The sequence below is a fragment of the Rhinoderma darwinii genome, chromosome 3 (genome assembly GCF_050947455.1).
Source record: "Rhinoderma darwinii isolate aRhiDar2 chromosome 3, aRhiDar2.hap1, whole genome shotgun sequence".
NCBI classification, from domain to species: domain Eukaryota; kingdom Metazoa; phylum Chordata; class Amphibia; order Anura; family Rhinodermatidae; genus Rhinoderma; species Rhinoderma darwinii.
In genome coordinates this window covers 321,590,618-321,604,411 of record NC_134689.1, presented here as the reverse complement: position 1 = coordinate 321,604,411, position 13,794 = coordinate 321,590,618, and the positions used below count along the sequence as shown (strand labels likewise).

Here is a 13,794-nt window from a genome sequence, read left to right as displayed (position 1 = left end):
TAGATTACAGATCCAAGCTTTCGAAAGCCTAGATCTCATCATCAGGCATTCTGTGGTCAGAATGCCAAGCTGCCTCAAAGGCTTGACCCTAAGCTGACTCGAAAGCCTGAATTTTTTAATCTTCATACAATTGTTAAGTCCAATATGTATTTGTATCTGTATAATAATTTTTTGCATTGTAATAAGTGATCACATTTAGTTGCACGGTGAGGTTTAGAGTAACATAATCAGATAACCAGTTACAGAGCTAAATGCCTGGTTTAAAATTTGTGTTTAAAAGGCCAAATGCAAAACGGTTTGATCGTACATGCTTTTATACCTGTGGGCAACAAGGTAGCAAGTTATAGACCAAAGCACACCCATATTTTTTATTACAAAAAGAAAAAGGATAACTGTATAACTAAAACTGGAAATACTCACGCACGCTGTATGTGAGACAGCCATCAATAAGTAAAGGGTGGGTGGAAGGTGGCTTCCCAGTGCCCCTTCCTGTATTACCTGATACCTGCATATAGGGGAGTATGCAGAAATATCCACCTTAATAGCTATGTATACATTTTCAAACAAACATTTTCTTATTTCTCCAAAGCATCTAAAATAAAAAACAAAGCAAATTTGCAAATAATTTTTATTAAAAATGTCCTATCACTTTGTGTCTACGGCTTCTATGCTGACCTACCAAATGTATATTAGCAGAAAGTAGAGGATGGATGGAAGGGAGTATGACTGAAGAGTCAGACTACACACCGCTTGATGTAGTCTGTTACCATGGAGACTCATAGGCCTGTAGGAACTGTGTACACGAAATAGAAGGACATCTTTAATCCAGTCCATTTGCTAAGTTTCTTTAACTCTTATTATAGATGCATTAGGACAATAAAACATTTAGTTGCGAAGGTGTACATAGCCTTTAAGATTGAGCACCTTATTATGAGAAAACAAAACAAATTGTAATAATTAGTGTTTCCTATGGATGACCTTGTTCCTGTCCTTTTCTCCACCTGTATGCAAAGCTGTAGACAAAGCCATGTGGTATTTACCTATTGTTGGCAACAGGAAGGGCAATCTCAAACTTTGCCAAAAACTGAAAGTACTGTTCTTCTGTCTGCATGGTGAACCCAGTGCCAACTAGCAGCATCCGGAGGTCCTCCGCTTTGATGACCCCATTTCTGGCCACAGACTTGGAGCTTTTAATGTTGATGATCCTCTCCAGACATTCAGAGAGCCAGACAGGGTCCAGGAAATAGAGGTTCCGTAGTCCATGGCTAGTGTCTGGAAAGTGAAGCAAGGTGCCAGTCTCTATAAGAAATCCCATCGCTGTAAAGATCAGAAATGATTTAATGAGAGTGATATATATTAACTGCTTCTATATAATGACACCAATATTACCTCTTAAGCTGGCCATAGACATGAAATATTTATCTGCCGATCATTGGCACATCCAGCTTATTTTAGTACCATCTGCTGCTAATATGTGTATGACCACTATAAACACCACATTGTGAGCAGATCTCAACAAATTTAAGGTGTAGCTAGTCTTTGAGATTACTTTTCAGAATAAGCGGTCATATATATGTGTACATGATGGATAACATTATTTCTGGCCATTATATGACTTGTATTCTGCATTTTTTTTTTACCAGTTTTCCCCTCTGCAGGCTCTAAGGCCTTATTCACACGAGCGTGTCAGTTTTGAACGCAACGAAAAGCTGCGTTTTGCACGCGCAATAGTTCAGTGTGACGTGTATATGGTGCGTGGCTGCGTGATTTTCGCGCAGCTGGCATCATTATGACACTCCCTTTTTATGTGACGACACAGTAAAGAAGGAGGGGATTTTATATTTCCCTTCTCTTCTTTACCAGCTGTAGCGCGAATCACACGCGTCGCCCGGAAGTGCTTCCGTGTGCCATGCGCGATTTGCACGCACCCATTGACTTCAATGGGTGCGTGCTGCGCGAAACAAGGACGTCGTGAATTTTACGCAGCGCACATACGCTGCGTGAAAATCAGACAGTCTGAACGGCCCCATTCACTAACATAGGTCCTTGCGCATCACTGACGTATAACACGTTCGTGTGAATAAGGCCTAATTCTCAGTAGTCTCAAAGCTAGTGGGCGGAGCCTAACTGCTATCATGTCTTCTATACAATGCATACATAGAAGAGGAGAATCCTGCTCTCCTATCTATCTAGCCGAGAGTCAGTCTTGTCTTTTTGCTTATGTTGCGTTTTTAACATTCATTTTTTTTTGGGTTTTGGTTGATGAACTCCCAATGAGAGACATGATTATTATGTTTATTAACCAAAACAAAAAAATGCAAGTTAAAAACACAACAAATACGCACACAGTGTGAACCCAGCCTGAGGCCTCATGCACACGAACGTAAAAACGCCCGGAATTACGGCTCGTAATTAAGGGCCCATAGACTTCTATTGGCCACATGTACCTTTCCGTATGCTTACGTGAAGTTGCCCGTGCTGTTGAAAAATATAAATAAATATAAAAATATATGCTGTTGAAAATATGTCCTTTTTCAGGCCGTAATAACGGCACGGGCAGACCCATAGAAGTCATTACGGGTGGCTACGTGTGTGCACCCGTAATTACGGGAGCGTTGCTAGGCGACGTCAGGGGATAGTCACTGTCCAGGGTGCTGAAAGAGTTAACTGATTGGCAGTAACTCTTTCAGCACCCGGGACAGTGACTACCGCTGGAGTTAATAGTATTAAAAGTTAACTTACCTGCTTGTTCCTCCAGTCCGGCCTCCCGGGATGACGTTTCATCCCATGTGACCGCTGCAGCCAATCACAGGCTGCAGCAGTTACATGGACTGCCACGTCATCCAGGGAGGTCGGACTGGATGTCAAAAGAGGGACATGCCAGACTAAACTGACAGATCAAGAAAAAAAAAAAGTGTAATACATCAAAATGCGCTTTTGGCATAATTGGCTGATCATGCCGTACGTGCCTATTTTTAGCAGACGGACGAAAAAGTCCAACACCATAGATCACTTTTTTGCAGGCAATTGCCTGCTGTCGCCCATCGTGAGCGGTCGCTTATAATTTTTAAATGATGATTGGTCAAAATCTACCGACTTTCATCTTATGTGTATGGTCATACTTAAAGAGGCTCTGTCACCAGATTTTGCAACCCCTATCTGCTATTGCAGCAGATCGGCGCTGCAATGTAGATTACAGTAACGTTTTTATTTTTAAAAAACGAGCATTTTTGGCCAAGTTATGACCATTTTCGTATTTATGCAAATGAGGCTTGCAAAAGTACAACTGGGCGTGTTGAAAAGTAAAAGTACAACTGGGCGTGTATTATGTGCGTACATCGGGGCGTGTTTACTACTTTTACTAGCTAGGCGTTCTGATGAGAAGTATCATCCACTTCTCTTCAGAACGCCCAGCTTCTGGCAGTGCAGACACAGCCGTGTTCTCGAGAGATCACGCTGTGTCGTCACTCACAGGTCCTGCATCGTGTCAGACGAGCGAGGACACATCGACACCAGAGGCTACAGATGATTCTGCAGCAGCATCGGCGTTTGCAGGTAAGTCGATGTAGCTACTTACCTGCAAATGCTGATGCTGCTGCAGAATCAACTGTAGCCTCTGGTGCCGACACGATGCAGGACCTGTGAGTGACGTCACAGATCTGCACTGCCAGAAGCTGGGCGTTGTGAAGAGAAGTGGATGACACTTCTATACACAACGCCCAGCTAGTAAAAGTAGTAAACACGCCCCGATGTACGCACATAATACACGCCCACTTGGACTTTTACTTTTAAACACGCCCAGTTGTACTTTTGCAAGCCTCATTTGCATAAATACGAAAATGGTCATAACTTGGCCAAAAACGCTCGTTTTTTAAAAATAAAAAAGTTACTGTAATCTACATTGCAGCGCCGATCTGCTGCAATAGCAGATAGGGGTTGCAAAATCTGGTGACAGAGCCTCTTTAAGCTGGGGCTGTAGATACATATCTCCTGCCTATGGCCAACTTTACTCCAGTTGATCTTCAAACCTGCTTGCATGTCCTCATAGCCTCGGATGTCGTTCCCAGGACTTTGTTCTATGATCTGCTCTATCTGCTCATCCGTCAGATATTGTACCTCATCCTCATGAGCTCTTATGTGCTGTTCTCGCACTACTGCTTCTTGCAGGTTCAGGTAGCTTTTGGGAATCTGCATCAAGAAGATGTGTATCAGACTCTTACATAGCATGCCCCATCTTAAAAGTAAATAAATAGTGCTCCATAAGGTACCCAAGTATAGATTGTAACAGTGGCCTCCTGTTAAGTGGAAATGCCTTAGCAACGAAGACATGAATATGCCTTATAAAACATATAGACAAAGGATATAGACAAGGGATTTTTAATGACAAGTCACTATTATATTGACTTCTGTTATTATATACCAGAAAGTGAATATAATGTCATGGACATTTACAGAACCTCTCAAATTGTCAGCTTGGTTATGAATAGTAAATTCATAACTAAATGGATAGGACCATCCTGGTACCAAGTAGATTTAGGTAATAACCTGGCTGCAGGTATAAGAATACAAATATTAGCTGTAAAAAAACAAAAAAAAACACCCTCAGGTGCAGGTACAGACAGGTACAGGGTGATTTAGTGTACTAAAAAGAATGACATAAGAGGCAGAAGTAAAAACATTCAAAGATGAAATATTAAAACGGATTTGCCACCTTACCAGTCTCCCAACCAGTTTCTGGGACCCAATAGTGCTGCCCACATCTTTCATATTGCAGGCAGCATAGAATATCAGCTGTCGTAAGCCTTCTAGGCCTTCCAATGTCTTGCAGGAGAGTTCGCTGTGAACAAAATATAGTTACAAGCCTTATATGCTGTTGAAAGAGAACAAAAGATAACCAACAAGCCATTTTAATTGGGCATCTGGGATGTATACACTACCAGAAGCGGTTTTCTATATATAGGCTACCTTATTAATAAAACATACATCACACAAAACCATTGTACCAATATGGATGTTCCGATACAAGATGCTCAGCAGAAGAAAACACATTTTATGGGTTTTTGCAAGGTCAATCAGGAACATATCTAATATGTCGTGAATATTTTATTCAGCCTTGTAAGCCTAACTTAATCAACTATTAAAGTATTGCGGTCAATTCAGCTAAAAGATATGGATTAGAATATAAGAGAGCAATGATTGTCTCAGCAGCGTGCCGAATATACTCACTGCAGGTGCTTGATGGTAATATCTGGGAATCCCGTGGCTCTAGACCCAGAAGGAGAGCGGCAGAGAGCCAATACATAGGCACGTAGAGTGGCAATTCTTTCTAAACGGAATTTGGTTTCAATGAAGTCCAGATGTGTTCCCACTACTAAAACCACAGAATTTGGTGCTTTGGCCTGAAAAAAACGCAAAAATTAAAACTAAAATATAAGAATTTAAAGGAGCTTTTGGTAGAACTCCTAGTATCCTGACCTTCAGAGTATGTTTACATGGAGAAAAATTGAGGCGGAATCCGCCACAAATTTCCACCTCCCATTCATTCTGTTTACCCACTAGCTGATTTTTTACAGCTAGAACGAAAAAGTAGCGTCCTGCTTGATCTTCGTGCGGATTCCGCCCCAATTCTCCCATTGGAGTCAATGGGAGGAATCTTCCTGCCAACAGCAGGAATAGTTCAGGAACATATTTTGCAGTGGGGCCCGCCCCGCAAAATCCAACGTGTGAACATGCCCTTATAGTAGAATAATTTCTCCTCACCTCAATGTTTAGAAGCCAGAACTGAAGATTAGATACAGCCTCCTCCCCCAGAGCCAGGTTCCACACCACTATGTACAAGGCCTTGTCGGTAAAGAAGCACTGGTTCACTGCTGACATTGTAGAAGAACCTCCCATGTCCCATACATGAAAGTGCACAGAATCAACCTACTTAAACAAAAAAGGAAATAAAAGAAAGAATAAAGCAATCAGTGCATCTATTAATAACAACACTTTCTATAAGCACAAGAATTTGGTGGCTGTAGGACAAGCCTCAGAACACTTCACCATAATCCGCTGTCATGACTCCAGAACTGGATCAAACGTCATTTATTTTTTGTCTAAAAACAAAGCGATCCAGGTTTAAAGATATATCCGCATAGTCCCTGCCCTTCTCTATTATATCCTTCCATACTTAACATGGTAATTGTTTTGTATCAGATAGTCTTCCCATATATGATAAAATACATATGGAAAAATGCTCATTAACCCCTTCAGGATGCAGCTATTTTTGGGCATTGAGGATGCAGCGATGCATCTTGGTTTTTTCATCACTGTGATCTGGGAGCCATAACGTTTTAAATTTTCCCTTGACGTAGCCGTATGAGGGATGTTTTCTGAGAGACAAAATTTTATTTTTGAATAGCTTTCTTGTGGAGTACACAATAAGCTATTTTTTTGGGAGGAGATGGAGCAATTGCCATTGTTTTTTTGGTTTTGTTTTTTCGGCATTCACCATGTGGTAAAAATGACGTTAACTTTATTGTACACTTATTGACACTGTCTTTTGCGTTTTACGTTGTTCATCCTTTCAACATAAACAATGCGTTACCTTTATTCTATGCGTTGGTCAGATGACGGCGGTACGAAATACGTGTAGTTTTTTCATGTTTTACTGCTTTTGCACAATAATAGCACATTTCATGGGAATTATTTTTTATGGCGCTGCATTCTAAGACCTATAACATTTTTATTTTTCCGTATATGTAGCGGTATGTGGGCTTTTTTTTTTTTTGCGAGACAAGTCATATTTTTTAAAATAACCATTCTGGAGTACAGATACAAATTTTATTACATCTTATGAATTTTATTTTGAGCCGGGAATGGTAGTGCAAAACCAAAACAAGAGACAAAAGCATAATTATGTGTGAGCTGAGGTTAGGGCTCAATCTATGCACAGGTTAGGCAGCAAACAGATGGAAAGCCAGAGATCAAGACAAGTCACACGAGAGAGACAAAGCACAAATAAAAACACCTTTGTAGAAGTAATGGTACCAGAAAGACCTATTGTTCAGACACAGGGAAGAGTCACAAGGGGGCTCATATAGACAGAAGTGCATAGCCATAGGCTGACCACTATATGAATTTCATGCATGCTGGCCCTTTAGGAGACAGTGTGCAGCATGAACTGCCCCCAGCAGAAGCCTGGTGACAACAAGAAGGCCAGCCACTGGGATGACGTAAGCAGCCAGTGTCCTGTTATACAAGTATTCAGATGTGACCAATGCCTGACAAATGGTTACCTTTGCCTTAATCCCCACAGGTTTCTGTAGCTCCCATCGAGTAGTTCGAATAGTACTTTCTCCTTGCATTTGCTGGGACATTTTCCCGGTCTGTAGAACCTCAAAAAGAGACGATTTTCCTTGGCGTGGTGGACCAACAATGATCATCTTGACAAGTGGACACCTCTCTGCTTTCCTCAGCTGGGCACGCAGGTATGCCAAGATTGTCACAGGTCCTTGACATAACAAGGTGTAAATATACATACCACATTTATATTGATTTTGTCATTAAACATGTAACCTTAAATGACTAACCCTCTTTCCTGATCTCCGCAGGTAAGTTTGTGATGTTCAGGTCTTCAAGGTCCAGCTGCCATAAAGATGCAAGCTGGCCAAGTTCAGGGGGAAGCTCTCTTATTCCAGGATTACTATATAACGAAATATGAGGTCAATAAGATTGAGAGGAATATACTTTGGAATATGCAGATGTATTTCTCATGATTGGTCCTATAAACAGAACCACTCACTTTGGTCTCATAGACTACTTTAGACTTAACATATGGATAATCCAGATTCCAGTGTGATATGTACTTCGATTGCTTCTGCAAGTTGGTGCATATCAAATAATTAATTATATATATATATATATATATATATATATATATATAATTATTATATTTTTATTTTCTTTGCTATAGTCCTGCCAACCCAAATTCTGCTCCAATGACTCGTGCAGATTGAAATAAGTAGTGACATCGTTGCAAAGGAACACTTTCAGCCACCTCTGGACACATCTATCCAAGTCGTATTAAAAAGCCTGGTATATAGGATATTAAGATAACTATGCAATATCCTGACACTATATCATTTTACTTACTTCCCCAGGTAGAGTTCCGTAAGACCCTTCAGCTGGCACACTGACTGTGGAAAGGCATCTAGTTGATTATCATTGAGGTATAAAACTTCTAGAGAATCTTTCATACAAGAAGGAAACTCCACAGAAAAGCCTAGAATACAAGAACATAACACATGCATCTGTCTGTTTCTATATGTTATTTAGACCTTCTATGTTACCAAATTTACCCGAATCGGTTCCTGCTCGTGTTCTATACTTGGTTGAAAAAAATGGAACCCGTCTGGTCTTGATTCCCTCCTCATTTCTGCAAAGTAATTGAGCAACATTTCATTTATAAAAACATAAATAAAGGTGGCTATATGAAATAGATTAGTGGAGTTAATAAAAGAAGAAGACATACATTTACATTAACTATACCTATAAAATATAATAGAAAGTAGTGTTTCAGACTGTAATAAAGACATGACTGACCTTCCTAGCTGATTCCTGGATAAATCCAAACACTTAAGATACTTGCAGTTCCAGGTGTCAGGAGGTGGCAGTAAAGTCAGCTGGTTTCCGGACAGCTTCAAACACTGCAAAGCCTGGGGGAATCAACAAGCAACAACTCAGGTACAAATTTTTTTTGCAGGTTCTAACTACTGTGAATTGGGATAATCCCCCCCACCTTTTTAAACGATATGACGAATTGACAGGGCTCTTCATAATTCTAGGTCTAGGATTATTTTGCAATGCGATTGGTAAACTATATATACTTAGATCACCTCCTTGTGGTGACATTAGTGTGCTACAACTATAAAATGACTAGACTGGGAAAATGTGTCAGCCCTTCTTGAGGAGCAGCATGCTGCAATAACCAGTATAACAGTAATGGATCATAAACGATAGAATCCATTATTTCAGCATCCAAATATTATGTGCTCGCCTCACTAGGTTTCCACAAAACATTTTGGTTTAATAAGAACTACAACTTTCATGTTTAAAAGTGTATTTTATATATAAAATATCTGTTTTAGAAATCACCACACTAGTGCAATGGCAGGTCAGAAATTCAGATTTATAGCTTGAGAATAAGTAACACATTTTTCCATGTTGTCGAGTGAAAAACATAGGGGGAATTTATTACTCAGTAATTGAGTGACTTTTGCATTTTTACACGACCTCTTCCACTTTCTAAAAAGGTGGTCTGGCTTAGTGAGAGGGGGCGTAGTCAACTGCGGCCTGATACATTCCCTAAAATTTATACCAGAAACTGGGGTAAATTATAGCAGAAATCTACTCCAGCTTATAGCTCGCATAGATTTCCCTTATGACAAACGGACAGCCAGAGAAGCAGCTAATTTATTAAAAGGCGTGCACCTCTTAAACAGATTTTGAATAAGCCTAATTTTATTATTATGTTTTTTCATTTAGAAATACAAAACAATTAACCAAGCCAACAAATGGTGGCGATTGTACTGGTACATCAAATAAAAGAGATTCAGAGAGATGGTAGTAATTTCACGTATGCTTGGGAAAATAAAACGTCACATCATTAAAGAGGTGCAATGCACCACAAATAGGGACGGTGGGGATCAAAGGAACCATCATATAGTATATTAGTGATTATACATGCACAGTAACATATCGGTCCATAATGTCCAAAGAGTATTGCCAAAAACCTGAGAGAGAACAAGGTTAACACAACAATAAGCTGATAGAAGGGGGTCACCCACCAGTTCCCTTTCTAGGTACCATGTGGTCCAGCAGAAACGTTGTTTGATTTTAGTTTGTATTGAGGATGGCAATGTCTTAATAAAGGATGTCTAAATATTAAAGAAATGTCATACCTTCTTGTCCTTACATATATATGTTTCCACCCAGTTAATTTGAAAAAGGAAGAACAGTTTCTCTAAGAATAATTTCATGGGGGGGGGGGTTATATCCTAAAATATAGGATGGATTTTTATGTCGCAGGTGCAATACAATATTATAATTTCCTAACCACCTTAGAACATTGGTGTTTAGATGGGTCTGTCCAACCAAATGATGGGTCAGATGGTACAAAATCTGTTAGATGTTTGCGTGTAAAAAACAATTGGAGCAGAGTCCAAAATGTCTGAATTGGACCGCCAATCTTAATAAATTCCCACTATAATCTATATTAGTGAAACCAATTTTTAACCCCTTCCCGCTTTGGCCACTTTTGACCTTCCTGACAGAGCCTCATTTTTCAAATCTGACATGTGTCACTTTATGTGGTAATAACTCCGGAATGCTTTCATCTATCCAAGCGATTCTGAGATTGTTTTCTCGTGACACATTGAAGGTTATGTGACTGGCAAAATTAGCATTTTTCTCATTTTAAATGTATCTGCTTGTAAGACAGATAGTTATACCACACAAAATAGTTACTAGTTAACATTTCCCATATGTCTACTTTATGTTTGCATCCTTTTTTGAACATCCTTTTATTTTTCTAGGACGTTACAAGGCTTAGAACTTTAGCAGAAATGTCTCAAATTTTCAAGAAAATTTCAAAAGGCTATTTTTACAGGGGCCAGTTCAGTTGTGAAGTGGCTTTTAGGGCCTTATATATTAGAAACCCCTAATAAGTCACCCCATTTTAAAAACTTCACCCCTCAAAGTATTCAAAACAGCATTTAGAAAGCTTCTTAACCCTTTAGACCTTTCACAGGAATTAAAGCAAAGTAGATGTGAAATGTCCAAATTTCATTATTTTTAGCAGAAATTCATATTTAATCCATTTTTTTTTGTAACACAAAGTTTTACTAGAGAATTGCAATGCCATATTTATTGCCCAGATTCTGCAGTTTTTAGAAATATCCCACATGTGGTCCTAGTGTGATAATGGACTGAAGTACACGCCTCAGAAGCACCAAGTGAATTTTGGGGTCTCCTTTTTATTAGAACATATTTTAGGCAACATGTCCGGTTTGAAGGGCTCTTGTGGTTCCAAAACAGTGGAAATACCCCAAAAGTGACACAATTTGGGTAACTAGACCTTTCAAGAAAATTATCTAGGGGTATAGTGAGCATTTTGACACCGCAGGTTTTTTTGCAGAAATTATTAGAAGTAGGCCGTGAAAATTAAAATCTACATTCTTTCAAAGAAAATGTAGGTTTAGTTTTTTTTTTCTAATTTCCACAAGGACTAAAGGAGAAAAGGCACTTACAAGCTGAGATCTCTATTGAACGCAGCATCTGAGGGGTTAATCAGCCGGATTGGAGGCTAGCTCTGGTCCTGGCCGTTACATCAAGGGGCCAGCTGTAACATACAGCTGGCACCCGGCGGTGATGGTGCAGGCTCAGCTCCTGAGCCCGCACTATCACTGTGAAGTAGTGGTACTGCGCTTTGCGGGAAGCCCTACCCGACAGCACCGTAGATATACGGCGGATGTCGGGAAGGGGTTAATGTTATGTTATTTACACATATTTAACAACACAGTGCCAGAGAATAATAAACCCCTGGCCAGAGAATAACAACATCAGTGTTTACCTCCACCTGAAACAAGTCCCTGGGAACATCCCTCAGGGCATTGTCTGAAAAGTCCACTTCTAGCAAGTGATTCCTCCAAAAGACGGCCAGGTTATCTGGGATAATTTCAATGCAATTTCTAGAAGCTTTACAGTATTTCTGAAAAAGAAAGGGTTACAAGAAAATCATATAAAAAAAATAAATAAAAAATTATATATATATATATATATATATATATATATATATATATATATATATATATACATACATACATACATACATACATACATATACATACACATATATATATGACCAGTGTCCCTAGATACTTAAGGAACTCCAAAATACGAGACAGCACTCCACAGTTAGTGAAAAAGTGGATTTATTCACCACATGCGACTTTGCAGCCCTACTCCATGGGGCCTTTCTCAAGCATTTTGAGAAAGGCCCCATGGATTAGGGTTGAAACGTTGCATATGCTGAATAAATCCACTTTTTTACTAACTGTGGAGTGCTGTCTCGTATTTTGGAGTTCTTACATACACATTATATATATATATATATATATATATATATATATATATATATATATAAACCATTGGACAAAATAACGGCACCAGGACTTCCTGGTGCCGTTATTTTGTCCTATGGTTCTTATGTATTCAAGTTGGGGAACTGATTCACCCTCTGGTAACGTGCACATGGCCTAATATATAGCTGCGTGGAGTGCGGTGTTCATCTATAATTATATATATATATACACACACACACACACACACACACACACACACACTGCATATTATATGCTGAAAATATCATTACAATGAGCATTAAAAAAAAGAAAAAAATAGCAGAACATGTGATATGTTAGAATATCCTTTGAAGTCATAACATAATAATATGAAATAATATAATATACACATGTATTGGCTTCCGCTCTCACTTACAAGTGGGCAGGCCCAGGGCTCCGGGAAGATTTTGAGCTTATTGCCAGAGACATTCAAACTCCTCAAAGACTTGAGACTATGCAGGAAAGAGGATGGGAGCTCCGAGAGCTTGTTATCCGACACCTCTAGATCCTGTAACCTCCGCAGACCAATCCAATTGATTCCTACGGATGAAACTTTTTTTAGATGATGAATAATATTCTACAATCCAGTAAGTGAACACCTATATAAGAAATCACACATGAACCATTATTAGCGAAAAATAGACAATATTTCATTGAAAGACAAAATCTTTAAAAATACGCCATAATCCATTAAGTGTTGAATGTGGTTAAAGGTGCAATGTTACTTCATACGACTCCTAAATTGCAAAGTATTCTCTGGGACTCAAACAATATTACTAAGACACTATATAGCAAACTCAGTACGCACAGTTTGCCATATAGTGTAAGCATCAACTCAGGCATTGAGAGCAAATCTAGGGAATTGTAGCTATACGCACTGCTCTGGAGTAACTGTAATGGCAATTCTCTAGATCTGCTCTCAGGGACCAAATATCTTTTTTTTTTTCTGCTGATGCTTCTCGAGTTAATGCTATAGGAACTCTTTATCTAGGATGAGTATTGTAAACTTCCAGATCCTTTGCAAACTTAAAGAGGCTCTGTCACCAGATTTTGCAGCCCCTATCTGCTATTGCAGCAGATCGGCGCTGCAATGTAGATTACAGTAACGTTTTTATTTTTAAAAAACAAGCAATTTTGGCCATGTTATGACCATTTTTGTAGTTATGCAAATGAGGCTTGCAAAAGTCCAAGTGGGTGTGTTTAAAAGTAAAAGTCCAACTGGGCGTGTATTATGTGCGTACATCGGGGCGTTTTTACTACTTTTCCTAGCTGGGCGTTCTGATGAGAAGTATCATCCACTTATCTTCAGAACACCCAGCTTCTGGCAGATCACGCTGTGACGTCACTTCCCCAGGTCCTGCATCGTGTCAGACGAGCGAGGACACATCGGCACCAGAGGCTACAGTTGATTCTGCAGCAGCATCAGCGTTTGCAGGTAAGTAGCTACATCGACTTACCTGCAAACGCCGATGCTGCTGCAGAATCATCTGTAGCCTCTGGTGCCGATGTGTCCTCGCTCGTCTGACACGATGCAGGACCTGTGAGTGACGACACAGCGTGATCTCTCGAGAACACGCTGTGTCTGCACTGCCAGAAGCTGGGCGTTCTGAAGAGAAGTGGATGATACTTC

General features: G+C 39.6%; 1 protein-coding gene across 4 annotated transcripts in view; it reads right to left on the bottom strand.

The window, feature by feature from the left end:
- LRRK1 (leucine rich repeat kinase 1) overlaps positions 1-13,794 on the bottom strand; it is a 126,981-nt gene that overhangs the window by 46,287 nt on the left and 66,900 nt on the right. For all 4 annotated transcript variants that reach the window (XM_075858257.1, XM_075858259.1, XM_075858258.1 and 1 more), the window contains 12 exons: positions 12,541-12,704; positions 11,615-11,752; positions 8,587-8,699; positions 8,343-8,419; positions 8,137-8,266; positions 7,575-7,687; positions 7,281-7,495; positions 5,761-5,925; positions 5,227-5,399; positions 4,717-4,837; positions 4,029-4,188; positions 1,041-1,317 (listed from right to left, as the gene is read on the bottom strand). In XM_075858257.1, coding sequence (XP_075714372.1) covers positions 1,041-1,317; positions 4,029-4,188; positions 4,717-4,837; positions 5,227-5,399; positions 5,761-5,925; positions 7,281-7,495; positions 7,575-7,687; positions 8,137-8,266; positions 8,343-8,419; positions 8,587-8,699; positions 11,615-11,752; positions 12,541-12,704 — 1,846 coding nt within the window. The remainder of the gene's footprint in view (positions 1-1,040; positions 1,318-4,028; positions 4,189-4,716; positions 4,838-5,226; positions 5,400-5,760; positions 5,926-7,280; positions 7,496-7,574; positions 7,688-8,136; positions 8,267-8,342; positions 8,420-8,586; positions 8,700-11,614; positions 11,753-12,540; positions 12,705-13,794) is intronic.